General features: G+C 49.6%; 1 protein-coding gene across 3 annotated transcripts in view; it reads right to left on the bottom strand.

Annotated features, from left to right (window-relative positions):
- Positions 1–3058: 3058 nt before the first annotated feature.
- The window catches only part of MAPRE3 (microtubule associated protein RP/EB family member 3), a 39976-nt gene continuing 16070 nt past the window's right edge, over positions 3059–26964 (bottom strand). For 2 of the 3 annotated variants that reach the window (XM_006099801.3, XM_023763445.1), the window contains exons 2-7: positions 7311–7438; positions 6547–6692; positions 5825–6026; positions 4496–4650; positions 4219–4371; positions 3059–3962 (exon numbers count right to left, since the gene is read on the bottom strand). In XM_006099801.3, coding sequence (XP_006099863.1) covers positions 3894–3962; positions 4219–4371; positions 4496–4650; positions 5825–6026; positions 6547–6692; positions 7311–7431 — 846 coding nt within the window. In that variant the 5' untranslated portion in view covers positions 7432–7438 and the 3' untranslated portion in view covers positions 3059–3893. The remainder of the gene's footprint in view (positions 3963–4218; positions 4372–4495; positions 4651–5824; positions 6027–6546; positions 6693–7310; positions 7439–26964) is intronic. The other variant, XM_006099800.3, reaches the window with a different exon arrangement.

Raw genomic sequence — 26964 nt, 5'->3', positions numbered from 1 at the left:
GATGATGAAGGTTTTCATACGGAGTACCCTGGCAGGCATTGGGAATGGAAGGGAGAAGGATTCAAAGCATCTGACTTAATATTGTGCTCTGAGTAGGATAACTTTATATGAGGAGAAATGGAACACAGCTGGGGAAATTTCAAAGAAGAGAGGAAAAAATGTCCGTGTTAAAGGATTCCACATAAAAGCTCAATGATTTACAACCGGCCCAGCCACCGCTCGCCCGCCTCCGGCCGCCGGCCTTTCTTCACCACCTCCCAGCGCCCCGCACCCGCCGTGATCGCCGCCATGGCTCCCACCCTCCCGCCGCGGTCGGCCACTCCCCGGGCTTTCCGGCTGGAGTGCACGCGCCGCGCTCTGCCACGTCTCTTTGCAGAGCCTCGCGGCGCGTGACGCCGCCCCAAGGCAGCCTGGGACTTGTAGTCTTTCGGTTTGGCCAGGTTATCGCTAGCGAGAGGTGGGGGTGTGGGTGGGGGCGGGCGTCTGGGCTCCTTCGCCGCAACCAACTGCCAAAGGTGTTGAGACGGAGGCTATTGCGCTTAGCGAACTGTCATGGAGCACCTACTGTGTGAGGGTCGCTGCATCAGGTGACTTGCTAATTTAGCTGATGCGGTTTTTCTTTCTCGTAGTGCTAGAAGGATGGCATGGAAACAGTTCTCTTCCCCTCCAGGAGAGTTTGTAGATTAAACGCTTCCTTCGCTCTAGGAAAGTGTTCGTGTTATGTTGCTGGTGATTAAACTTTGAGTTGAATGGGCTGTAAAAATCTATTGTGCAGGAACAGGGAAGAGGATGGAGCTCGAGGGAAGAGGCGCTTTTTGGAGGGTGGAGAGTGGAGAGTTCTTTGAATGGAGGCAGAGAAGAGTCTGGGGCCCGGGGACAGCCAGGGCTGGGTTTCCTCTTGCAAACTATGGAAAAGAAGCGGCTCTGGCTCTGGCTGCTGTCAGTCCCAAGTCCCAGACGTGGCGGGGAAGTGATCAAAAGCCGCAGACCTGCCCTGGCTGGTTTGGCTCTGTGGCTAGAGCGTCGGCCTGTGGACTGATGGATCCCAGGTTCGATTCCTGTCAAGGGCACATGCCTGGGTTGCGGGCTCCATCCCCAGTAGGGGATGTGCAGGAGGCAGCCGATCAATGATTCTCTCTCATCATTGGTGTTTCTATCTCTCTCTCCCTCTCCCTTCCTCTCTAAAATCAATACAAATAAATTAAAACAAAAAACCGGAGGAACCACTCCAACAGGTGACTGCTCAGATATTCACTATCCCTGGAGGGCCTCCTGCCTTGCTTGTAATATAATGTGAGACCACAAAGCTTGAAGCTTCCCAGCAGGGGAGGACGAGGGAAGGTGAAGTGAAAGTAATTTATCACAATTAAGGAAACGTGCTATTTTGTATACATTCCTACATGTGAGGATGAGATTCATACCTGGATAACCCAGGATTCTCTCCTTATTTTCAGGTCAACTGATTAGCAACTTAATTTTATCTACAACTTTAATTCCCCTTTGCTATGCAACCTAGCAGGTTCTGGGAATTATGTGGACATCTTTGGGGGGAGGCATTCTTCTGCCTACCACACCTACTTTATCAGCAGGGTGAGGTCTGGGCCTGAAGATGAACACTGGACAACACAGAACAACCACTGTATCCTTTTATAGTATCTACTTGGGATACTATAAAGGAGGAAAGGCCTTTTAAAATGAGGCAAGGGATTAAAAAATCACAAAGATCAATAAAAGCAGCCCAGCCTCAATGGCTCAGTGGTTGAGCGTTGACCTATGAACCAGGAGGTCACGGTTCCATTTCTGGTCAGGGCACATGCCTGGGTTGTGGGCTTGATCCCCCAGTGTGGGGCATGCAGGAAGCAGCCAATCAAGGTTCTTTCTCATCATTGATGTTTCTCTCTCTCTCCCTCTCCCTCCTTCTCTGAAGTCAATAAAAATATAGTTTTAAAAAAAGATCAATAAAAGCAGGCAATGAACTTGTTCGAGGAGAAAGAGAGAGAGATAAAATAAAGCCAGAAGTGTCTGTATGTGGGGTGGGAGTCAAAAGGAGGAGGAGAAGTGAATGAGGAATGAGCAGGCAAGAGTTGCTTATCTTAGGCTTCTGTCTGGAGCCATTAGAGAAATGGGGGTCCTCTGGAAGAAGGGTCATGGAGCAGGGCCGCAGCAGCAGCAGCCCCAACTGTAGCTCAGTCACTCTCAGGATGGTGAAGAGACAGCTACCAGGACTAGCCTGAACCAGAGGAACATTCTGGGGGCAATACCTCTGTGGTCTTTGGGGATGAGTACTCAACCATGAACCTGGAGGTGTGAATTCTGGTCCAGGTTTTTACCACCTTGAGTAAGTCATGCCCCAGGTGGGCCTTGGTCCCTTCATCAGTAAATGAAGGCGCTGGTCGGCATGACGGCAAGGCTTCATTTGAATGGCCTGGTAGCGCTTGTTGGACGTCCAGGACATTGGTTAGTACGGCCCTTTGCTGGGACACACACCAGGCAGGCAGGGCTGTGTGGATGACGTGAAAGCTTCTTGATCGTGGTTCCCATGAGACCTTGTTCTGTAGAAGGAGCCTCATGGGCACGGCTGTCCTCTGGACTTCAGTGCTCAGAGTTGCTTACTCTTTGTAACCCACTCAGCTCTCTCTGTCAGATGAGCCCTTGTTCCCAGCTGGATCACTGTTCTGGGGGGTGTGAGCCTTGACAAAGGTGGGGGACAACATGAAGTCTAACTGGCCCCTTGGCCAGGCCACCCTGTTACCCCCTCCCCCCCATCCCCACCTACCCCTTTACTGGGCTGCCTATCCTCACCACCATGGCTCCAAACCTTGTTCTTCCTCAGGGACTGGGGGTAGGCATCTATGTCTTAGAGCCCTGGCGTCAGTGTTGGGAGATGGGGGCTGGGTCGGGGCTGGGGTCTGAGGCCGGAGTGCCAGCGGTGGGTGTTGCAGATATGAGGGAAGGCCACCGTGGTGCTGTGCGCAGGGCCATGGCTCTGGGAGGGGTGTGCTCAGGGAGAGCAAAGCTTTGAGACCCAGGCTGTAGCTCAGTTGAGGGAGACATGGCATGGACTTTTACCACACAAGTTTATTTAAATAAAAGTGAACACATACACAGGCTGGGTGGCCCAAGGAGGCAGGGGTGGGGAGGTGGGGGGATGGGAGGCAGACGTACAGGAGGGTCAGGGCAGAGTCTGTGTGGTATGAACGGGCTGCGGAGGGAGTGGCTGGGGGCCTCGGGGCAGTGTTGGGCTTTGGGGCTGGGGGAAAGGGGCCCAGGGTGGGTGAGTCTGGTGCCAGGGGGTCATTTTCATCCCTCGCATGCTCCCCTCCCTCTCCCTGACCACCGAGGCCTAAGGCACCCTCTCCTCAGTCCCCCTCTCCCTCTCCTGACATCAGCCTTCCCTCAACTACTGGGGAGTCAAAAGACAAAATAAATAAGAATTGTGAGTCCTGCCATGGCCCGGCAATGGGGAAGGGAAGCCAAGCCAGGCACACTGCCCTGGAACCCGTGCTGTGAGCCCTGGGAAAAGAACAGGTAAAGTGCAAGGAAAATCCAGTAAGTAAAAATATACCAATGACTTTGTCAAATATACAGCTGCTGGCTGTCAGGGGAGCAGGCGGCTGGCGGGGGCGGGTGGCACAGCACCCTGGGAAGTGTTGGCCGAAACAGCATAGAGACAACGGAAATAAATAGGGGTGGGGAATGGGCAGGGGTCCCACCCACTGGCCAGTGCGGGCCTCTGCCTGCCCATCTGCCCCATCCCCTCCAGCCCCCTCGCCTGACTCCCCAATGCTGCGGCACTGACACAAAGCACCCGGCCGACGCTCTAAGGAAAGGATTATAATGTGGGGGTGGGCGTGGGGTAGGGGGCGTGCAGTCAGCCAGGGCTGGAGCCGCCCTCAGTACTCGTCCTGTTCTTCTTGTTGGTGTTCCTCGATCTCGTCGTCCTCAGGGGGTGCAAAGCCTTCCTGGAGGTGGGAAGGGAGGGGACAGGTGAGCCAGGCGGGCGGGCGGAGGTGTGGTTTGTGTAGGTAGCTGGGGAGCAAGGTTCCAGTCCTTTCCCTGCTAACGCTCTGTGACCTGGGGCTTGTGACTACAGCTTGCTGCCCTCACCGTCCATGTTCTCCAAGGCTGCTTCGGGTCCTGTCTCTTCCCGTCTTAGGCCAGCGGGATGGGGGAGGGCCCAGGGGACCCGGGACATTCGCGGGCGAAGGCAGGGCTCACCTCGGTGGCGTAGAGAATGCCAATGATGCCCGCGATGACGGGGCTGTTCTCGCTCTCGTGTTCCTGGCAGATGAGCTCGATGTCCCGGAGTTTGCTGAAGTAGAAGTCGCGCTCCTTCTCCAGCCCATCCACGGTCAGCTTCAAATCCAATAGCTGCGTGGGCGAAGGTGGGGTTCCAGCCGCAGGTCCCGCCTCAGGCTCCCCTTCCCACCCTGACACCCGCAGGCCTGGCTGTGGAGGCAGGGTTGTCTCAGCTACCCCCGCCCACCCCACTCACCTGCTGGTTAAGTTCAAGAATTTGGGCATCAGTCTCATGGCCACCGTTTCGGGCCGATGGGGGATTCTTCCGGAGGATGCAGGGTGGGGCCACGTTGCTCAGCCGGCCGGAGGTCTGCATGTTTTTGGGGCCTGTGGGGGACGTCCTCTGTGGAACTGCGCAGAGGAGGAAATTCGGAGGGGCCATGTGAGCCCAGAGCCCCCGGGCAGGAGACGGCCTGGTGTGACGAGTGTGCGGCAGGCCCCTGCTAAAGGCAGGTGCTCTGCCCTCCTCTCCTCTCCCACTCGGGGGCTCTACATCTAGGCCTCACGCCACGGCCACACATGACACCATAGCAGCTGGGCAGCCCTTTGCAAGCCTGGGAGAGCAGGGACTACAGGGAACTGAGGCAGGTGAGGTGTGGGAGGGAGGAGAGCTGGCGGAGGGAGACATGAGGGAAACAGGGTTAGGGAACTGGGGAAGTGGGGCTGGGCGGGTTGGCGCCTCTTGTACTGACAGCTGAAGCCCGAGGGAAAGCAGCTGGGGCAGGGTCTCGATCTAGCTCTCCTGGCAGCCCAAAGCCACTCTCCATGTGGGTGACCTCAGAGTCTCGGGACTGGAGGACAGAAAAGACACCTGCCCTCCCTCCTGCTGCCTGCCCCGGGACAAGCATGCTGTGGCTCTTGCTCTCTAGCTGGGCAGCTCCCTAGGCAGAGCTGCTGCTTCTAACGCAAAGCAAGCAGGTGAGGGGGCCAGGCCCAGGCGGGGCAGCAGCGCAAACAGGAGGGCTCTGCTATGACGGGTTCAGATGCGGGCTGGGGCCGCTCCGCTCCCCTTCTCTCCCAACCCTCCCGTCCCCCAAAGGCCCTATGCTTCTTTCCCTTCTTCTCTAGAACCCCGACAAAGCCTTGTTTCCAAGGCTCGTCTCTTGAGGACTTAGGACGATGGGCCTGTGGAATGGGGGAAGATATGACCAAGCCTGGCAGTCCCGTCCCCGGCGTCCAGGGGGCGAGAAGGATGTGGAGTGGATGGACCTGGACGGAGGAACCATGCCACGTGCTGCCCCGTCATCTCGAGGCAAACCTGTCAGCTCCTGCTGCAGAGGGAAGGGCCTGGGCCTCCCACCGCCGGCTGCCACCTTGGCTGGTGCCAGTGGCTCTCCTTTTGTGGCCGTCTTTGGAGCCCTCTCCTCCCTGCCGTGACCCCCCCTGGTCTAAGGGGGCAGCAGGCGGCGTCATCTGAACTCCGTGATAACAGTCTCCTCTCGGGGGGCAGGGCCGGGCGGGCGAGTGGCCCAGGAGGCGCTCCTGGCTGGCCCGGCCCCACACACTCCCTCCCCCAGCATGTTACCTGCTGTGCCAATGAGTTTCTTGGATTTGTTGAAGATCTGATCACCTGGGTTAGGAGGTGGCGCTACGTCCTGGCCCTGCCGCGCCAGCAGAGGGTTGTATTCCTTTCCATCATAGTTTGCGTCAAAGAATTTCTTAAACCACTGAATAAACTCAAAATTATCTTGGAATTTTCCTTTCACTAATTTCTCTACAGGAATTATCTGAAACAGACCACATAAGCAGAGAACTTTAGCCACCTGCATGGAGGGCTGCCTTCCTCTGTGAGGGCCTGCTCTCAGGAGAGCCAGCCCCTGCTGCAGTGGCTGCCAGCTCTGCCACCTGCCCCTCCCATGGCGCCAGGACACGGGAGAAACTGGGTGGGGGGAGTGCCATGGTGCTGCTGCCTCCATGTGGGGTGGGGGCTGCTGGAGCCAAGGGCCTGGGGCCATCGAGGCAGTAGAGTGAGCAAAAGCCTTTTCTTGGGCCCTGGGGAAGGAATGATATGAGTACCAAGCCTCAATGGATGGATATGGTCCAGAGAGGAGGAAGGGGCAGGAATGTCATTAGGATGGGATGGGAAGGATGTGGGGTTTTCCACTGTGCCTTGAGCTGGGGGACATTCCCTCGGAGAGTAGGGGGTGGAGAGAGGCGCAGATGGAATGGCCCTTTGCCCTGTTGGCGGGCCGCCTTCTTCCCCAAGTCACACAGCTCCTCAGGGCCCCGGGGGGCACAGGCACCTACTTTGTCAACACCCATCTTCTTAAAAGCGGCTTGCAGCACCTTGAAGTTCTGGATGTACTCGTGCTCTAGCTTGGCCTGGAACTTCACCTTCCTCAGGTGCACGCAGCCAGGGAAGAGCATGTCCATGAACTGGCAGTAGGCTGCCCCTGAGGAGAAGCAGGGCTGACCGAGGGTCCAGGCCGCTCCCCTGCCGAGGCTGCTTGCTTCCCTTTCAGCCAGCCCCTCTGCCGGCCTACTCCCCCAAACCACCCAGCTCCTCTTTTCTCTCCTTGTTCTGGGGCGTGGCCAGTCCTACTCGCAGGATAGACGCTGCCAGAATCCCCCAGCGTTCCAAGAATAAGAGCAATTACTATTTATTGATGCAATTATGTGCCAGCACCATAGCAAACACTACATTATGTAATCTAATCTAACAGTAATCCTAGTGAGATAGGTGATATAATCTCCATTTTACAGATGGGAAAACTGAGGCCTAGAGAGGTGTAGTGGTTGCCCAGGGTGCACTACAAGAAGAGCTGAGGTTGGGACCCAGAGTGGCTAGGCTGGCCCTTCTGCTGTCAGCCTCTGGCTTCACTGCCTGGGCCATTGCCCCGCCCCTCCTGCTCTTCCCCATCCGTGGAGGCCCTTCAGCTCCAAACACTGACTAGTTCAGGGCTCTGCAGCTCTCCTCCTAAAGCCTAATTACAAGTTACAGTCTCTGCTGTGTCTGTTTTGCCTCCCGCCTCCCCTCCAGCAGGGCCCACTCCCCCCTCCCAGCCTCCTACCTGAACAGAGCTGTTCTATCTTGGTATAGTTGAGGTGCAGGGAGTCATTGACCCACGCAAGCATATCATGGCGACTCAGATTCTCACTGGTCACGGATGTGGAGTACACATTGACGGCCATACCCCAGCTGCAAAGAACGAAGAGAGGCAAGGTCAGCACCAGGGAACCGAGCTGCTCTTTAGCTGTTAGGAGAGCAGGCGTGGGATGATCCCTGGGGAATGAGAGCTGTCTTCCTCCAGACAGCCTTGCATTTTCCCTCCTGGAGAGGGGACCTCTTCATTCTCTAAAGAGCTTCTCCTATATGCTAGAGGCGTGTTGAGAACGGGTGCAACAAAGTTAAGATGTGGTCACTCCTTCAAGAAGTTTACAGACAGGCAAATCCCCACACATCAGGGCACATGCTAAGTTCAGGGACGGCACAAAGAAGGGAGGGACCGCTTCTGCTTGGCAGGCCAGCAAAGGCTTCCAAGCGGAGATGTGGAGTGGAAGGAGTAGGAATTTTCCAAACATACAAAGGGATGCAGAAGGCACTGCATGAACAAAGGCATGGCTTATTCCAGGGCTCCCAGTTGCTCGGCGGAGCTGGGGAGCAGGCTCCTGTTGAGCATGGCACAGTGTGATTGGCAGGGATCACGAAGGACTTTGTTTACGGGAGGAGGAGTCTGACCTCCAATGGGAAGGTGTTTAAGCAGACACTGTCCTGGCCAGATTGTGTTTTAGAAAGCCAGCTAACCTTTGCCTGACCAGATTCCATATTCCTGTGGGGCCTGTGGCGTGTGGCCTGCTGGCTGACCCAGGGGCACCTACATTCTGCTTGTCCAGAACCTTAAGACATGCTGCTGGCCCTGGCTGGTTTTGCTCAGTGGATAGAGAGCATCAGCCTGTGGACTGAAGGGTCCCGGGTTCAATTCCAGTCAAGGGCATATGCTCCGGTTGCGGGCTCGATCCCAGGTGGGGGCCTGCAGGAGGCAGCCGATCAATGATTCTCTCCATCACTGACGTTTCTATCTCTCTCTCCCTCTCCCTTCCTCTCTGAAATCAATAAAAAATATATATATTTTAAAAAAAGACATGCTTCTGCTCCTGTATTCATTATCCCCATGAATGTCACCACCAGTCACCCAGTCACCAGGCTAGATAGCCCACTCCCCCTCATCCTCATATTGAATCAAGTCCTGCAACTCTGCCCTCCCAATGGCCCTGCTCTTCTCCATCTCTCCTGCCACCTTGGGGTTTATGTGGACATTCTCTGGCCAAGGCCAGCAGAAGCCTCCTGGAAGGCCTTCCAGCCTCCGGTCTCCCCCAGACCCCCCTGACACTACTGCAGTCAGAACCTACCTAAACGCAGCCCTGGCCACATCACTCTTAGCTTAAAGCCCTGGCAACCAGCAGTCACAGAGGAGACACCCATTGGCAAAATTTGCCTTGCAGACTTGAACTCTAGCACTCACAGTGCTGGAAACATTTTTGAATTAGTGTCCGTTATTTTAAAGTTGGGATGCGTCACGCAAACAATTCGGGACTTCTGGCCTCTTATAGCAATCCTGGGCCTATGCTCCCTGCACAGAACCTATGTTGGAGCTGAGCAGAGCAGGTGGAAGCCCCTCCCCCAATCTCCCAGCAAAGGCCAAGTGCCAGCTGTTAGCACTGACATGCACTGTGAAGGGAAGAGGGAAATATTTCTTGTAACTAGATTTTATCAGAAACGGAGAAACAGAAGATAGACGGAAGGACTATGTACTCAGGATTGTGACAGTGCGTAGTTCTGGAGTGAAGAATATTCCTCTAGGCTTAATATGCAAAGTGTCCCTGAAGGAAGAATGCACCCAGCCCTCTTTCCTGTCCAGACCTATTCTGCTGCTTTATCAGGTCTGGTCTGGAACCAAAAGGGAATGACACATAGCCATGCACTCCCAACGCTTTGCACTGGGAGAGGACCTGAGCTTCTCCTGCAGACTTGCCAATAGGCTGGAGTGAAGCCCAAGTCATGCGTGTGCGTGTATATGTGAATAACTATCCATATTATATGTAACTATTCTATTTATTATCTATTATATAGTATCATACATAATAGACCATATGTTATGTATATAACTATATAAAATACTATCCTATATAATAAAAGCCTAATATGCTAAGTGTCCAGTCGACCGGTCAGCTGTTCAACCAATCAAAACGTAATATGCTAATGATATGCTAAGGCCACTCAACTGCTCCCTATGACGTGCACTGACCACCAGGGGGCAGACGCTCTGACCAGTAGGTTAGCTTGCTGCTGGGGTCCAGCAGATCAGGACTGAGGGAGATGAGCCGGACACACCCTGGAGCCCTCCCATGGTCTCTCCCCGGCTGGCCAACCTCCTGTGTCCCTCCCTGGCCCCGATTGTGCACTGGTGGGGTCCCTCGGCCTGGCCTGTGCCCTTTCACAATCCATGACCCCTCGGGGAATGTCGGAGAGCCAGTTTCGGCCCGGTCTGCAGGCCAGGACAAGCGTCCCCACTGGTGTACAAATTCATGCACTGGGCCTAGTATAATATAATATACCATGTAGAATATATAGTATATCATATATATTTATACATATGTATACATATACATATATTACATATATGTAGTCTTAAAAAACACTGCAGGTGATACTGGTGCCCAAGCAGACCAGGGATTAGAACCACAGTCCTCATCTGATACTAGGATCCGTGCCCTTGCCTCCACTCAGGACTGCCTCAGGGTCTCCAAGTGATGCCACCCCTGCCCTGACTGGGTCCATTTTGGCTCAGAAGAATTCCTCCAAGGCACCAGGGGTCTCAGCAAGGATTCTCTGTCACACTTGTTCAAAGGTCACTAAGAAAGCAGTTCCCTTACCCCTCGTATGACAGGGACGGCCGGGTGCCCTTAATTTTCCTCTCCAAATCTTACAGATTTGGCCCTGTAAATACAGTACAACTAAATTATGGCCAGCAGGTGGCACCCAGGTCCTGAGCAAAGACTCCTTTAAAAGTTTCCTCATCCTCCAACCCCCCTCTTCCTAGCTTCATTTAGAAAAGGAGGGCCCCTAAATTTGATCTGGTTCCCCATGGAGGAGCCTGTCTGGGTCAAAAGCTGGTAGTGCCAGGGCAGGGGGGTGATGGAGTGCTTATTCCTGGACAGCTCTAAGAAGGGCTGGACCAACTGGAATGGCTTAGGATTGGTTCTCTAAGATTCGGGACTAAACTAACCCAACTTCCCTATTCCCCAAAGTCACATGTTAAACTTATCCACGGGTCCAACTTTTTTTATTCGGGGCTGACTCATGCCTAGACTCAAATCAGACCAGCTTCCAGGGGCAGAGGTATATAAAGCATTTGCTCAAGCATCTGGCCCTAAGTGGACCAGTCGCCTCCCATTAGAGTGGAGACATAGTCTGAGAAAACTCTGACGTTAACATACTCCTTAGCAAGGGCTTCTTCACTTTCCCTGAGATAATAGTAGGCCAGAGGGGGGAGGCTCTGTTCAAGGGCTAAATAGTGGGGTCTTCCAACCCAGTCCCCATGTTTCTACCATATTCTTTGGCACATGGTGACTGCCACAAGAAACAACCCCAATTTGGTTGACATGTCATCCTCTAGGGCCCTTGAAATACCGTTCAGGATTAGACAGAGGACGTGACCTTGGGGAAAGCCTGCTCTGCAGGGTCTGGACTCCTGCTCCCAGGGGTGCAGTCATGGGACAGAAAGGTTGAGGAGGTTTAATCTGGTGATTTTGCTAAATCATTTCCTAAGCTAGGGTCACGGTGCATTGACTGACAGAAAGGCTGTGTTAGCTCCCATCAGGAGGGGTGGAGCGGACGGTCATTCTGCCTTAGGCCTTGCAAATGGTCATCTTGACCAAATCTCATCCCACAGCCGAAGAGTTTTGAGAGACCATCCAGTTCCTTCCCAGATACTTAGGACTGCACATAGATCTAGGTCTTTATATTCCTAAAGCATAACCAAGTCTGCATAACTCTGAAATTTCACATGTAATATTTAAGAACCTTGTCACCAGACCAAATCTAATTTTGGCTTTTTGTTTTTCAGTCTTCAGTGGAAATCTGTCTTCTACAAATATATCTTGAAGATAATTCAGGGCCCCACAGTCTTCTTTAATTCTCTGGTCCCTAGAGGACCCCTCTGACGTTCCCAGGCCTCTACCCTCTGCCCAGCATGGCAATGAAAGACACACCAGGTCTTTCCCTCCTGCAGTGGGTGCTGGGCGTGCTGCCAGCAGGCTCTAGAGGGTGCTGCTTAAAGAATACTGGGTCTCCAGTCAGACCACTTGAGTTTCAATCCTGGCTCTACCCAACCTAGCTGTTTGACATTGGGCCTCAGTTTCCTCACCTATAAAATGGGAACAGTAACGTTCCCACCTCCTAGAGCTGATATGAGATTAACTGAGCCATGTATACAAAGTGCTGAGCAGAGCCTGCACACAGTAACACCAGGTAAGTGTTACCAGCGTGACTGGGGCAGGCAGCGAGAAATCAAGGCACTTGTTTGAGAAGCAGGTGCCCAATGCACATGAGCTTCGGGTGTCCAAGATGCCAGTCCAGGGGGGACTGCACACTGTGCTTTTCTCTGCCCCTTCGACCTGGAAAGAGCCACCTGGGCTTCCTAAAGGTTGGCCTGTGACCACGATACCACCCCAACTCCAGATTTTTCTTAGATTCTGCTTTGTAGATGCCATCCTACCGGCCAGGAAAACTGGAACAGATGCTGTGGGATCAGAAGAGAGAGAACTCTGCGGAGTGTGACAAATGTTTCCTGCTCCTGACATGGGGCTATGCCCATTGTCACTGGGCTACCCCTTCCGTCCAGGCCCAGGGGAGCTAACGTCACCTGTTTGGAAAATCTGCGATATTGCTCTCCCTTGCCCCCTGGGATCAGACATCAGGTTATTCTGGGGTTACATGGAGGCAATATGTGCAGGCAGGGATGAAGGGTGCTGAGGGACTGGGGGAGCCTGGCTAGCGGGTCACAAAGCCCTGGCAGACCCAGCCAATCACCTTCTTCTCATGGCTGAGCAAAGACCTGACTCATAGGGAGCCTCGGCCTCTCAGAGCTGAAGTAGTCAAAGGTAGAGATGGGGCAGGTGGAGTAGTCCGGGCTGCCAGGGAACCAGTATGTGCCCACACAGCCGATCAGGACTGGGAGCTGGATGGTGTAGGTTCAGACGAGGACTGGAGCTTCTCCAGGGTTCTGTTCTAAGAACACTTTTAGGTCATGTAGCTCTTCCTTAAGACCCTGAATCCCACTGAGGCCCCAGCCGCTGGAGTCCCGGACGTGACTTGCTGAACGATGATCTGAACTCCTAACGAGGCTTCCTCCAAGCTGGTTTGGATGTTGCTGCCAGACCCCTTGTAGCTGCTGTCCAGGGAAGGAGACCTTTGGGGAGTTCTGGCCAGACTGCTCTGTCTCCATCTCAAAGCGTTAGTGGAAACCCAGGAGGGGAGTAAACAGAACTCATCACTTGCTACCATTAAACCATTTCAGTAGGGTCCATCTAGGTGGGCAGAGAGACCGGTAAGCCTTTCTTCCTAAAGGTTCTCCACTAGAGATCTTCCAGTTCCTCAAACATCTGCTTAAGTCAATGGACTCCAGGATGGGAGCGTCCATCGATCCAAGGCGACCAGCAGCAGCCTCCTGGAAGCCGTGCCTGGGTGAAGCGAGGTGTCCTGGCAGAAGAGGTGGCTTGGCTGGCTGCAGGCTCTGCCGCTCACGCTCATGGCCTGAGAGACCTTGAGCAAGTGGTTTGATATCTCCAAGCCCAGTTTTCAGGTCTGAGAATCAGAGCGATGACAACTACTGAGCACGGGGATGTTGGGAGGTTAATGAGGGACCCTGTGTATGGGAACCAGAGGTTCAACACCACCCTGACTTTGGGGACTGAGCAACCTATACAGCAGGCAGAGAATGACTAGCATGTTTGACTCACATTCTTTCCCGCACCCTGAACACACTCCCCACAGACCTCTGCTGGGGTCCTGAGCAGGGAGAGTAGGACAGGCTTGGCTTCAGGTTGTGGCCACAAAGACAGAGCCAACACTTGGGAGTTATGCAGCCCATTTCTTTAACTAGCACTGGCTCAAGGCCATGTACATAATAGCTGCTCAGTAAATATTTGTTGAATGAATGGATGGATGAATGAATGGGAGAGGTTAAAGCACAGTGTGGGGTTTCAGATGATAGGGGGGCTCAGAAAGGATGGCTGTGTGGCCTCATTTCTTGTTTGTCGCCCTGAGGAGAAGGGAGGAGAGTGGAACGCTAGCTGCACTCTCTGGCCGCACATCCAGACGCAGCTCGAAGCCTCTGGATGCTCGGTGAGAGATTGAAAACAGCTCTTCCTCTGAGGCAAGTAAGAGAGGAACTACAAGGTGCTGCCAGGCTCCTCAGAGCAGGGCTTTAGGATGGTTCTGAGAACAGAACTTGTTAACCTGCTGGGAGGACTCCTGGGTCAGGACTGCCTCTCAGCCCAGCTCTGTGTACCCCCACGGGAGGGGGGGGAGCCCCTCTCCCGTGCCTGCTCTGGGGGGTGGTTGCTGGCCCATCTGCAGCTAGCCTGAGGAGAGAGAGGGAACAAGGCTGTGCCATGCTGGGAGAGAACATTCGTTTCTATAGCCCTAACAAGCCTGCTGTTTCCTTAAGGATGCTTCGCGCTTCCAAAGCATGCTTGCTCCTCCGAGGCACAGGCCACTTTATTTTCCTTTAGAATGACGCTCCTTTAGACTGTCCGGCTCACAGCTGTCATCACGCAAAGTGGTATGTTCGCCCCTCCTCTGGAGCACCTGGATTCATCGCTGCTCAGCCTACTTTTCCTTGACGCAGGCTCAGCCCTTCTCTGCTCTCATAGCTCCTCCCACTCACAGCCAATCCCTCTCAGAATCCTCACTTTATTTCCTTGCCTTTTTGATAGACTGTTCATACAATCCCTTAACCTTTCCACCAGCAAGTCTATTCTGATGATGACCATGTTTGGTGTTAGATTCTCTGTCCTCTCTCACACAGAATGCATGTCCTTCTGAACACTCCCAGGACTCTACCCTCCCTGCTGGCCCTGCAGGAGACAGTGGGCCCCGAAGTGGGGGTGTGCATGGGAGGGGTCCCAGAAGGCTTGCCTAACTTCAAACAGCTTCTCTCCTGGTCCACATGGTGCCTGAAATCCCCACTGCCAATGCCACTCTGTGGATTATAGCATTTGTCTCTAGAAAGCCTTAGATGTTATCTCAGTTTCGAATATGAGGAAGTAAAGGCTCTGGAATTAAGAGACTTGCTCAAGCTCAAGATCAACCACTGGCAGGCCAGAGCATGAACCCAGGCCTCTGAACCCAAGCCCTACGCTCTTTCCGGACCATCACACCGTGCTAGGAAGAGCGATTCGATTTGGCACAGCTCCAGCGCATAACTCGCTCTGATGTAGGCCCTTGAGCATTATGAGAAGGGAAGGGACATTTCTTTTTTTTAATTTTTTTATTTTATTGATTTTTTACATAGAGGAAGGGAGAGGGATAGAGAGTTAGAAACATTGATGAGAGAGAAACATTGATCAGCCGCCTCCTGCACACTCCCCACTGGGGATGTGCCCGCAACCAAGATACATGCCCTTGACCGGAATCGAACCTAGGACCCTTGAGTCCGCAGGCCGACGCTCTATCCACTGAGCCAAACCGGCCAGGGCGGGAAAGGACATTTCAAAGGTTTTCTTTATATTTCTCTCTCCCAATTGCAGCATTCCTTCATCGCCATCAGTAAGTGTGTATCGGCCACCGACACAATGTGCTAACCACTCCATGAGGCCCCACGAGGACACGGGGCCATTTTAAGGCCTGGGTCTTGTCCTTAAAGAGCCTTTGTTTGAAGAAAGAAGAGTAATTCATAAAACAAGAGACCCCACAGACCAGAATATATGAGGTACTAACTGGTGAAAGTGCATGTGGCTTATCAGTGCTCCAGGAGAATAGAAAGGATGAGGGGGCTCAGTAGCGAGATGGCTTCTGGGGAAGTGGCCCCTAATTTGTGCCTTTAGAGATAACAGAACGTCAGGAAGCCGTGAAGAGAATTGTAGGAAATCTGGGACATGGGAGACATGTTTATTATCACTTTTATTTTTAAAAATGAGCATGAAACCAATGATTAAATCTTAGAGGAATGTTAGGGATGCGATCAGGAGAGGAGGTGGGAGAGGCAGTGGTGGCTCAAGGAGCCCAGGGAGGGACCAGTCTCAAGGAGGAGGTTCCCTACTCTGTTTAATGAAGTTACCAGACCTGAGATGGAGAAATGGTCATTAGATTGTGCAAGAACAAATGGAGAGACACTGAGTCACTTGCTGGAGGCTGAGGACAGAAGCTAGACCTGCAGAGAGTTATGGAGTCCAGGTCATGAGGGTGCTGAGGAGGGAAGTCAGGAGTGTCTCCTGCAGCACGGCAGGTGGATCGGAGAGTGACTGCCTGCAAGGTGAACACCTTGCGTCTTTTAGTAAAACTTTGAAGTGATACACAGATTTAACATAGGCTTGTGTTCATTATCTTGACACCCCCAGGCCTCCTCTTTAGAATCCAGATCCTATCCCTAAGTTCTAGATCTCCTCTGTCCAAGAAGGCTCGTGAATAAACCTCACGGTCTTTCTAGATCTTCCTACAACACTGTGTAATGAAGAAAAAGAAAGAATGGGAAAACATTTAAATACAATGCCTTAACTAGACTGAATGTTTTAAATATTCATTTACTATTCTGTGGTTAATCAGAACCTCTTTAGATCTTTGACATTTTTCTTTTGAAAAACTTTACTCTATTAAGGTAGGGTAGAATAGAAAAAATTATTACTGAAGAATTTAAGAGACTTTAACACACACTCACTCATATTTTGGAGTGTGTGTTCCAGGCACTGAGCCAGGCATGCGGCCTGTAAGAAGGAATGAGACCCAGTCTGGGCCCTTGAGGAATTCACCGACTAGGGTTGGAGCTAGACAAGTGAAGAAAATAACTAAAGGGCGACATGTTACACTACAACCCCCAGATGCAGGAATGGCATGCGGCTTCCTGGGTCCGGGAAGGCTTTGTAGTTTGAGTTTGGTCTTGAAGGAGAAGCTTATCAAGCAAATTAAGATTCACGAGGAAAGAGGAATGGACTTGGAGGAGGAAGAGAACTACAAATAGTTCACCCCAGAATGAATGCTGGGGACAGAAGGAGATGCAGTTTAAAAGGTAGATGGAGCCCAGCCGGGGTGACTCAGTGGTTGAGCATCGACCTATGAACCAGGAGGTCACGGTTCAATTCCTGGTCGGGACACATGCCCGGGTTTCAGGCTTGATCCCCAGTGGGGATGTGCAGGAGGCGGCTGATCAGTGATTCTCTCTCATCATTGATGTTTTTCTCTCCCTTCCTCTCTGAAATCAATGAAATATATATGGAAGCCACATGCCAGGAGCTCTGTAAGGAGTTCAGGAGCTATTTCATCCTGAGGGAAACTCACTAAGGAATTTTTTTTCATGTATACAACATAGCTGTAATAATACAAAAAATTTAAAAAATATATTTTTATTGATTTCAGAGGGGAAAGGAGAGGGAGAGAGAGATAGAAAAAAAAATCAACGATGAGAGAGAATCACTGATTGGCTGTCTCCCGCACACCTCCTACTGGGGATCGGGCATGTGCCCTTGACTGAAATCAAACCAGGGACCCTTCAGTCCACAGGCCGATGCTCTATCCACTGAGCCAAACCAGCTAGGGCCAAAAATATGTTTTAAAATTCTGTATTTAAAATAACAGCATAATTTCCAAATCCAAATTACAGCAAATGAAATTATAGTGCTTAGAAACTGCATAGAATTTATAATTCTTGAGGCTTTATCTTTTCTAGTAAAAACTGAAGAGAGTCCTAAGTGCTGCTTCAGTGCCCCTCCGTATTTTTGTAAACTATTTTGAAATAATTTTAGACTCACAATTGCAAAATAGGACAAAGAATTCCCACATATCTCCCTCCAGCTTCCCCGGTGACGTCTTACATAACAACTGTTAAGACCAGGGAGCTGACATTGGCACGTTATTAACTAAAGCTACAGACCTGACTTGGAATCCATCAGCTTTTAAATGCACTTTTTTGGGGGCACAGTCTATGACATTTTATCGTATATAGATTCATGTAATCACCACCCTTCTAGGACACGGAACTGCTGTAACTTCCAAGAAACGCCCTGGCACTAGCCCTGTATAGCCATGCTCCTTCTCCCACTCTAACCCATGGTAACCACAGATCAGTTTTCCATCATTATAATTTTGTAATTTTAAGAATATTATATAAATGGAATCATACAGTAACTTTATGTATTTAATTAAAATTTAAATTCTTTGTTGTTGAAAGTATTACATATGTCTCCTTTCCCCCCCATTGACCTCTCCCAGGCCGCTCCCACCCCCTTTTACAGTAACTTTTTGAGAGTGGCTTCTTTTTCTCTCTCAGCATAACACCTTTGAGTTCCATCCAAGTTGTTGCATGGATTAGTTCTTTTTATTGCTGAGTCATATTCCAAACAATAGTACAAGTATGAATGTACCAGTTTATCCATTCACTCAGTGAAGGACATCTGGGTGGCTTCCAGTTTTTGGCGACTACAAAAAACCCAATGAGAACTTTCCTCAGTTTGTTCTTGCTTTGTCCATGAGAGTCTGGCTCTGGGCGAGATCTCTCCATATTTTCCTGTTCCTTGGAACCACACATCTGGAAGGTCCAGGCATTGGGCGGGGGCTGGGGACCAAGAAGACACAGGTGCACAAGCAACTCGCTGGATGGACTATTCCCAGAATTCTGGGTTGGTCTCAGTCTAACCCTGTCTGTGCCCCTGCAGGCCAGGTTCTTGCTTCTTACATGCATTTATGCTAACCCAGATTTGTGAATTCATCTTCCTGGTGAGCATGTAGCTTAATTGTCTATCCTTACTTTGAAAGTCCTGGCATGATTTCACCAAGGAGACCTTAGAATTATAGTGGTGAATTCAGGGAGCCTTCACTATGAACAAAGTTGAGAGGCACTTTAGAACAAAAGGGACTATTTATGATAAAAGAGGACTAAGCAAAATTAGGAAAGAACAAGAGCCCCTGCTCTGATTATGACTAATAAGCAGAGGTCAGCAATTATGAGCCAGAGCCTTTTTAAAAATAAAGTTTTTGCCAAAACCGGTTTGGCTCAGTGGATAGAGCGTCGGCCTGCGGACTGAAAGGTCCTGGGTTCGATTCCGGTCAAGGGCATGTACCTGGGTTGCGGGCACATCTCCCGTGGGAGATGTGCAGGAGGCAGCTGGTCGATGTTTCCCTCCCATCGATGTTTCTAACTATCTATCTCTCTCCCTTCCTCTCTGTAAAAAATCAATAAAATATATTTAAAAAAAAATAAAGTTTTATTGGTACACAGACATGCTCACTCATTTACCAATTGTCTATCTATGGCTGCTTTCATATTTACAACAGCAGACTTAGTTTTGACTGAGATTGTATGGCTTGCAAAACATAAAATATCTGCTATCTGGCCTTATGGAAATTGTATGCTGGTCCCTGCAAATCAGTATTTATGTGTGATAGTGTGACTTGGAGACACAGTAAGACCAGTATATCTTCCTGGATGTCACAATGCAGCACCACTTTCAACGCAAAATAAGCTACACACATGGAAAAACGGTAACATGTTATGATGTAGCACCTGGTTGTAATTATAAACAGAGAAAGTGCTTACTATGGAATATAGAAAAAAGGATGGCCGGGGAGTAAAACTATGCTAGTGCAATTTTAACATTGTCCAACGGAGTGGTGCTCTGTTTAGTAGACATTGGTATTCTGGTCACTAGGACAGTGTCTCTTCTAGCGGAGGGAAGAATTAATCAAGCTTGACCACGGTGTGGATGACATACCATTTCTTAACTCTATTTGCTCTGATTTTGTGCTTGCAAAGCAAGCTCTGATTACTTTTCTGATTTTCAAGACACCACAAAATAGGGAAGAGGTATATCTCTTGCTCTATTAAATTGACTTTTTGGTACAAATGTGCCTGAGCAAATAAATTTAAGTCGGTTTTCTCAGGGCTCAGTGACCTTAAGGAGAGCTGGTCATTAAAATATCAAATCTAAAGACATGAGAGGCTAGATTCTGAACTCTGTCAATTTCCTTAGAACTCGGCACACAATAAAACAGCCGGATCATCATTACATTTCTTTCAAAGTGGGCAGATGCAAAAGTATGCTGAAATGTTGGACAGCTCCCGCCCACAAAGATTAGGGCTCCAGCCAAATCCTGGGGGATCCTGGAAGCATTCCTTTAAGTTAATGTTCTCAGTAAGTCTCTGTCTTGTGGGAGCCCCCTCCCCCCCCCTTAGGAAAGTACGGTTCTCAAGACTCCCATTATACTGGTAGTTCTGGCTTTCCTGACAGACATGATCTTTCAGACCCAACCAGTGGTCAGGACCACACTGGGCCTATAGTAGTAGGATAAAGAGCCAGAACTGCCCTAATTCTAAAGTCCAGCAAACATTAGCATTAGACTGAAAAAGGGTAGAGGGCTCACCAGCTGGACCTCAATTGCACCACCTCACTGGGCAGCGAGTCACACCCACAGGCACTGAATAATCACGGCAGAGGACATTAAAATGACATGAGCTCAGGGGCTGGGGCAGTGTCTCGTATTTGTATTTTTAATTCCAAGGCATGGCCCAAAGTAGGTGCTTAATTATTTGTTGAATGATCTGTCTTCTCTGCCCCTCAAATAATCCATCCCCAACTCCTAGAATAAGTCACTGTTTTTAAAACTATCTGCCCTGGCCTGGTGGGTCAGTTGGTTGGAGCATTCTCCTGATATGCCAAGGTTGTGGGTTCCATTCCTGGTCAGGGCACATGCAGGAATCAACCAGTGAATGCATGGATGAGTGGAGCAGCACATTGATGTTTCTCTCACTTTCTAAAATCAATCAATCAATCATCCGAGAACATTACTCTGTGAAAATGAGTGTACTTTTCCCTCTAAAATATTACTTTAAAATGTGTTTTGCCCTACCTGCTTTGGCTCAGTAGATAGAGTGTCGGCCTGTGGACTGAAGGGTCCTGGGTTCGATTCCAGTCAAGGGCATGTACTCGGTTGCAGGCTCCTCCCCAACCGGGGCCCCAGTCTGGGCGTGTGCAGGAGGCAACCAATCGATGTGCTTCTCTTACTAAGATTGATATGTCTCTGTCTTCCTCCCTCTCTTCTACTCTCTCAAAATCAATAGAAAAATATCCTCAGGTGAGGATTAAAAAATAAGTAATAAAATAATGTTTTTTCCCAACTGGCAAACCATTCTTTATTACTAATTTTGATAAAAGTATTGCTATAGCTTTTAGATGTAAGTATCATAAATATGAACATATCTCATTTATTCTTCTCTCTTAGTTACAGGAGTAATAACAGTTTCTGATTTCCCAAAATCATGAAATTAAACAATTATACACACCAGTTTCTCAGAGGAAGTTGGCACAAAGGAAGGATATGTGTGGGAGGTGGTGGTGAAGGTCAGGGAACCAGTTCTCACATGTGTGGACAAAGAAGGTCAAAGTGAAAAGTCCAGCATGATTTATAAGTGAGTTATTTCAATAAGGGAAGGAGAGGAGGAATGCCCATTAGTTCCAGTGGCATGGAGAGAACACAGACAGTTATTATCTGTGTGCCTCTGGCCTGACTAAGGATTTGAGAGTCTGATCTAGAAATGTAGGACTGGGAGTGGATGCCTAGAAGTTGCCAGAGCCTTCCAGGCAATCTCATGATTGCAGAATTCTGGAAGGACAGAGATAGAAAGGAGATACTAAGGAAATTGTGTGAAAATGAACCCATTTTTTATTTGTGCAGGGCTCTACAAAGTGAATGGGGAGTGTTATTCAGTTTGTAAGAAAAAGTAAGTGTTACTTTGGAGCAGGCAGACAGGAATCATAACTATATAGTGATTTTTAAAAACATTCTCACCTGAGGATATGTTTATTAATTTTTGGGGGGGGAGAGAGAGGAAGGGAGAGAGAAACATCAATGTGAGAAACACTGATCAGTTGCCTCCCTCATGCACCCTGACCAGGGATCAAATCCACAAACTAGGTAAGTGCTTTGACCAGGAATTGAACCCACAACCTTTTTGGTGTACAGGGTAATACTTCAATCAATCGAGGCACCCTGATGGGGCTGTAGAGTAGTGACTTTTAATAAAGCGAATACAGTAGTAGCAACCCACAGACCATTTGTGCCCAGTTGCTACCCCCAAAGTTCTCTCCTCACTAACACCGCCTCAAGCTCTTTATTTTGTGATCAAGGCTGTGGCAGCATTGGCTCAATCACCACTGTCACTTCCGTTCTGCTTTGTCCTTCAACTAGGATGACATGCCGAGTGCTGGGAAGGCAGTGCCTCAGCAGCAGACTGTCCCCAGAACTGACCCACCAAGCCTCCCAGGCTCTGTTTTAGAGCCCATAAATTCAGTAAGTATGCACTGTGTACCCACCAGGTGTCAGGGATGGTGCTGGGCTCTGGTGATAGATGAACAGGACAAGGCCCCCACCATCAAGGAGCCCACGGCTAAACCGTGGAGAGAGACATACAAAGATAACATCATCTACAAGGGCTACAACATCAATCAATTCTTCCCTGGTAATTATATTTTTTATATATTTCTATTGATTTCAGAGAGGAAGGGAGAGGGAGAGATTGAAACATCAATGATGAGAGAGAATCATTGACCAGCTGCCTCTTGCATGCCCCCTTCTGAGGATCGAGCCTGCAACCCAGGCATGTGCCCTTACTGGGAATTGAACCAGCGACCTTTTGGTGCATGGTTTGATGCTCAACCACTGAGCCACACTGGCCAGGCCCCTGACAATTATTTGAACAATTACTCTCTGGTAATTATAGAAGTATATAAAATAAAAAGCAAAATTTCCTGGTATCAGGTATGTGTATTCTTCAGATCTTTTAATATACATATTCAAATTATATACACACATATTTGTTCCACAGTTTAAAGAAGACCAGAAAAAAAGTGTAAATATTCTGTGACTGACCCCCCACCCCTAAAAATATCCTGGTTACTTTTCTGATTCTCCTTGATTTCATTTGTATCCAGGAATAATTAATTTCTCTGAAAAGGTTAGGGGATGTTTTGGGCCAAAGGTGATATGTGGTCTGGCCTTGAAGGAAGAGTTGGAGTTCCTTTAGTAGTAAGCAAAGCCAAGAGAAAAGCTTGGGGTGCATGCGTGGGGGCAGGACTGAGAGGAAGAGGTGGTTTGGGGTGGGGACAGGCTGAGCATGTAAGAGGGTGTGGAAATACACAGCTTCTTTGGGGACCATCAGCGGTCTAGTGAGGACATGCTGCTCTTCAAACTTTGATGTGCAACAGAATCACCCTGGGGATTTCTTAAAGCTGCAGCTGCTCCATCCCCTACCTTGAGATTCTGATTCAGTAAGTTGGACCCAAAGTCTTTGCTCTTAACCCACTGCTCTAGGCTGCCTCTCCTTCTATGACAGTGTGCAGTCACACCATCCCTCACACAGCAAGGCATAGGGAGGCCCAGAAAGCCCTCATGGGAGCAGAGTAGAACATCCTGACATCTTGTTCTCACATAGCCATCTCATTCTTAGTCTTCTAGCATCCTCTTCTACACCAACTCTTTACTTTGTAGTTTTATATCAGCTTTCATCTGAGAAGTTCAAAGTATTCCCAACACTGAACTCACGATTGTGCAATGAGAACAGGTAACAACCTCATTTTACAGAAGGATAAACAGAGGCACCAGAGAACTCACCTTCCTACCATGGTGAGTCAACACTGAACCTGAAGACAGAATTCAAGGCTGCCTTTCATCCGTTCATGATATTACACAGACTCTGCATTGCTTTCCTCATTAATCGAGGCAGCATTTGGAAAAGAGCCCACACAGTGCCCAACTCACAGCAGAGACAAGCTACTTCTCTCCTTGACTACAACCAGGCAGGGGCTGCCCAGGTGCTCTGGAGCTCAGTGGGTGTTTCGTGATGCTCTGCAAAATAGCCACCAGAAATTCCGCAGAACCTTTTCTTGTAAGGGTGTCACGAACAACTTCAAGCCCAGCTGGAGTGGCTCAGTGATTGTCGACCTATGAACCAGGAGGTCACGGTTTGATTCCTGGTCAGGGCAAATGCCTGGGTTGCGGGCTTGGTCCCCAGTGTAGAGTGTGCAGGAGGCAGCCGATCAGTGATTCTCTCTCATCATTGATGTTTCTCTCTCTCTTTCCCTTCCTCTCTGAAATCAATAACAATATTTAAAAAACAAGAAAAACTTCAAAATACCATCGAAGAATGAAAGAGACAGTCAGCTCATGTCAAGGCTTTGCTCCTGTGTTAGTTCGGGAGACAAGCGCTGTAATTGCATAGCAGTTTGTGAAAATGTTGAGATGGTGAAGCTGTCTGCCTGGTAGACGGCAAGAATGAAGAACAAGCCTGAGGCTTCGCAGCGCACTGTGGTGCTGAGCTAGTGTACGGCTCTCTCCTTGGTCCAGGGGGGACAAGAGAAAGGCTGAATTCTTTTTCTGCTAAGGAGTGGCAGGGTCACATTTGGCTTTGGACAAAGCCTTTGAAGCCAAGGACCTTCACTCACGTACCTCAAGAAGGAACATTCTCTAGAGCCGAGGTTCTCAGAATTTTGGGTGCACGTGAATCACCTGACTGGTCCATCACTAACACAGATCCGTGAGCCCACCCCCAGGAAGGGACCGTTCTGGGCTGGGGCTCAGGAGTCTGCATTTTTCACAGGCTTTCCTGGTGAGTCAGTTGTAGGACCACACTTGAGATCACCCTGCCATAAAGAAGACATACCGCCCTACCCGGTTTGTCTTAGTGGATAGAGCATCGGCCTGCAGACTGAAGGGCCCCAGGTTCAATTCCGGCCAAGGGCACCTATGTAGGTTGCAGGCTCCATCCTGGCCCAGGTTGGAGTGCATGCAGGAGGTAACCAGTGTTTCTATCTATCGCCCTCTTCCTTCCTCTCTGAAATCAATAAAAATATGTTAAAAAAAAAAAAAGAACCCATGTCAATTTCCCATTTACCTGCTCCTGTCCCTATTAACCATCAGTGGCCTGTCTAGCATCAAGCTAAGTCCTGGGAAAGCATGTGCTTTTTACTTATTACAGTGCAGTTTTTCCTCATCTCCAACCTTCAGTCTTCTTCCCCTTTGGATTCCAGAATGTCGTGACAGAGTAAAGCAACTTAGAGGATAAATATGAAGAAACTAGAGGCCCGGTGCATGGACTCATGCACCAGTGGGGTCCCTCCCCGGCCGGCTGGACCCAATTGGCCCAGATCGGGACTGGGCAAGCCTGGCCAGACATGCCCTGGAGCCCTCCTGCGGTCCCTCCCTGCCCTGATCGTGCACTGGTGGGATCCCTCAGCCTGGCCTGCAGGGTTTGGCCAAAATCAGCCCGGTGCACGGATTTGTCCAGGGCATGTCCAGCCTGTCTCGCCTAGTCCTGATTGGCCAGACCCCAGCAGCAAGCTAACCTACCAGTCGGAGCTTCTGCTACGAATGTTTTATTTACTTCTGCCCCTGGTGGTCAGTGCGCGCCACAGCTACCGGTTGAATGGTCATTTAGACTTTTATATATATAGATATGCTGACTTTCTATATGGATACTGAAAAAATGTCAATGAAGTGTCAATGAAGTCTCATAGCTATTAATGACCATTTAGTTAATTGGTTTTGTTTGTTTATATATTTATATATTTATTTATTTATTTACTTATATAAGAGAAAGTTTATTTAGAAAGTCACAGAGGAAGAAGTGAGCCACAGAAAAAATGGGCTCAGGAAAGAAGTTACAGAGAGAGACATGCCTAGGGGGTAGGGTGGGGAAGGCATGGGCATCTCTGCAGAGAGAGCTGCCCTTTGCTACCATCCAAAAAGCAGCTAAATGTATGCAGTGTTCTTTCTTGATAATCATATATGTAAACTTAAAAACTGAGCTAGATATTATCTCACACCATCACAGGCTGCTGAGACGCTGGAATGTCCTTGCATTAAAAATTATCCAGGAGGAGCCTCCCTTCCACCAAGTCAGGATGCTGGTCCCGTGAAAGACATGGGTGCCATATCACCATGGCTGCTCAGACCAGCAGGCCAGGAGACACACCAGGTAACAGTGGCCCTGGTTGTTGGAACCTGGCCTCCAACAGGCCCACCTGCCTAGGATGTGGGAGGAGAATTGTCAAGAGAGGTGGCCCCAGTTTGGTGGGTTCTTTTTTGCCCCCTACCTTGAGCTTTATCCTCTAAACTAGAGCAAGTATCCAACAAGCTGCTTGTTTTGAAGTGAAATTCCTTAATTGGAGTTTCAGGTCTTGGTGTTATGAAAAGAGGAGCTGAAGCAGAATTAAGACATTAATTATCTGGCAAGGTTCCAAAGCATTCACCATGGCATCTAATGTTTCATAGCGCACAGGACACCTTTGTCTAATGCCTCGGCCTAGAAATGAGTTTGAGTGGTTAGGAACACAGGCATTTCTGTCCTAATGGACTCTCCTCTGATCCCTTTATTGGCTGTCAAATCTCTTTTTAAAATTCTACAACTTTATATTCAACCATCAAAAACTTTTCCAAAATAGGCATGAGTGTTCTCTAGTAGATAATGTTAATGTTGAGAATTAATTCTCTTTCCCAGTCCCAACTCTACTTCTTTGAAGTCAGCATGCCTTTCATCTGTAAATATGAAAATATAAATGAATAATTAATGCGTTCCCATCCTCTCCAAGCAGGACGTTTTATTTACTTCTGAGGAAGAAATGATTATTTCCCAGAGCTAGAGAGTCGGGCAGAAGCAGGACGGGAACTCTGCTTTTGATGGTGATGTAGATGCAAACCGCCTCAAGCAATGTCATCTGCCTTCAAGAACAACTATTACTGGGTCGCTCCCTCCTGAGTTCTTGCCTCTTGATGGAAATATGTTTCAACGGTAGCTCTTCAGCTTCTCACCAACAACCGCATGAACCACTTCCATCTTTTATGAAGGGAGCCATAACATCTCCCACGTGCCCTGTAACTCTCCCATTACCTCCAATCCCAGGACCAGGTGTACTTTTTGTGACTCATCCTTTGTCTCATCCCAGGGAGCTGTGTCTTCACAGGCACCAGCTTTATGACTGATGGCTGCATGAAATGCACTTAAAGGCCCATTCAGCTTAGTCTGTCTGATAAGCACCAAAGGGGAGTGCTCTACAAGACTGCCCACCCCATAAACATCATCATCACCTCAAAAGCTGAAAGGGAGAACTTGACCTTGCCTCGCTCATATTCATACCTCCACCTTTTTAGCACAGCTGACCTTGGCCATCGACATTTTCTGACTAGAAGAACCTATGAGGGTAATGCATCTCATGTTCCCTACCTCTGCCTAAAGAGGCCTTCCCTTGGATACTGCCTTTCCTGCTTCAAGGACTAGCATCTATTTGAACATGGGGATGTGGTGGACAGCTCCACCATTCCTATTCACACCTGTTAGGGTTATACAGACTGTGGTAGGCCCCCAAAGACGATGATCACTGCTAGGGTAGTCATAGGGACACGTGTCTGATGAGACTAGCAGTACACCCGAAGAAAATAGTAGACTAGGGAAATATAGGAAG

The sequence above is a fragment of the Myotis lucifugus genome, unplaced genomic scaffold, assembly GCF_000147115.1.
Source record: "Myotis lucifugus unplaced genomic scaffold, Myoluc2.0 scaffold_285, whole genome shotgun sequence".
Classification (NCBI taxonomy): domain Eukaryota; kingdom Metazoa; phylum Chordata; class Mammalia; order Chiroptera; family Vespertilionidae; genus Myotis; species Myotis lucifugus.
Note: the sequence above shows the minus strand (reverse complement) of the source record. Positions and strands in the feature narration are given on the sequence as shown.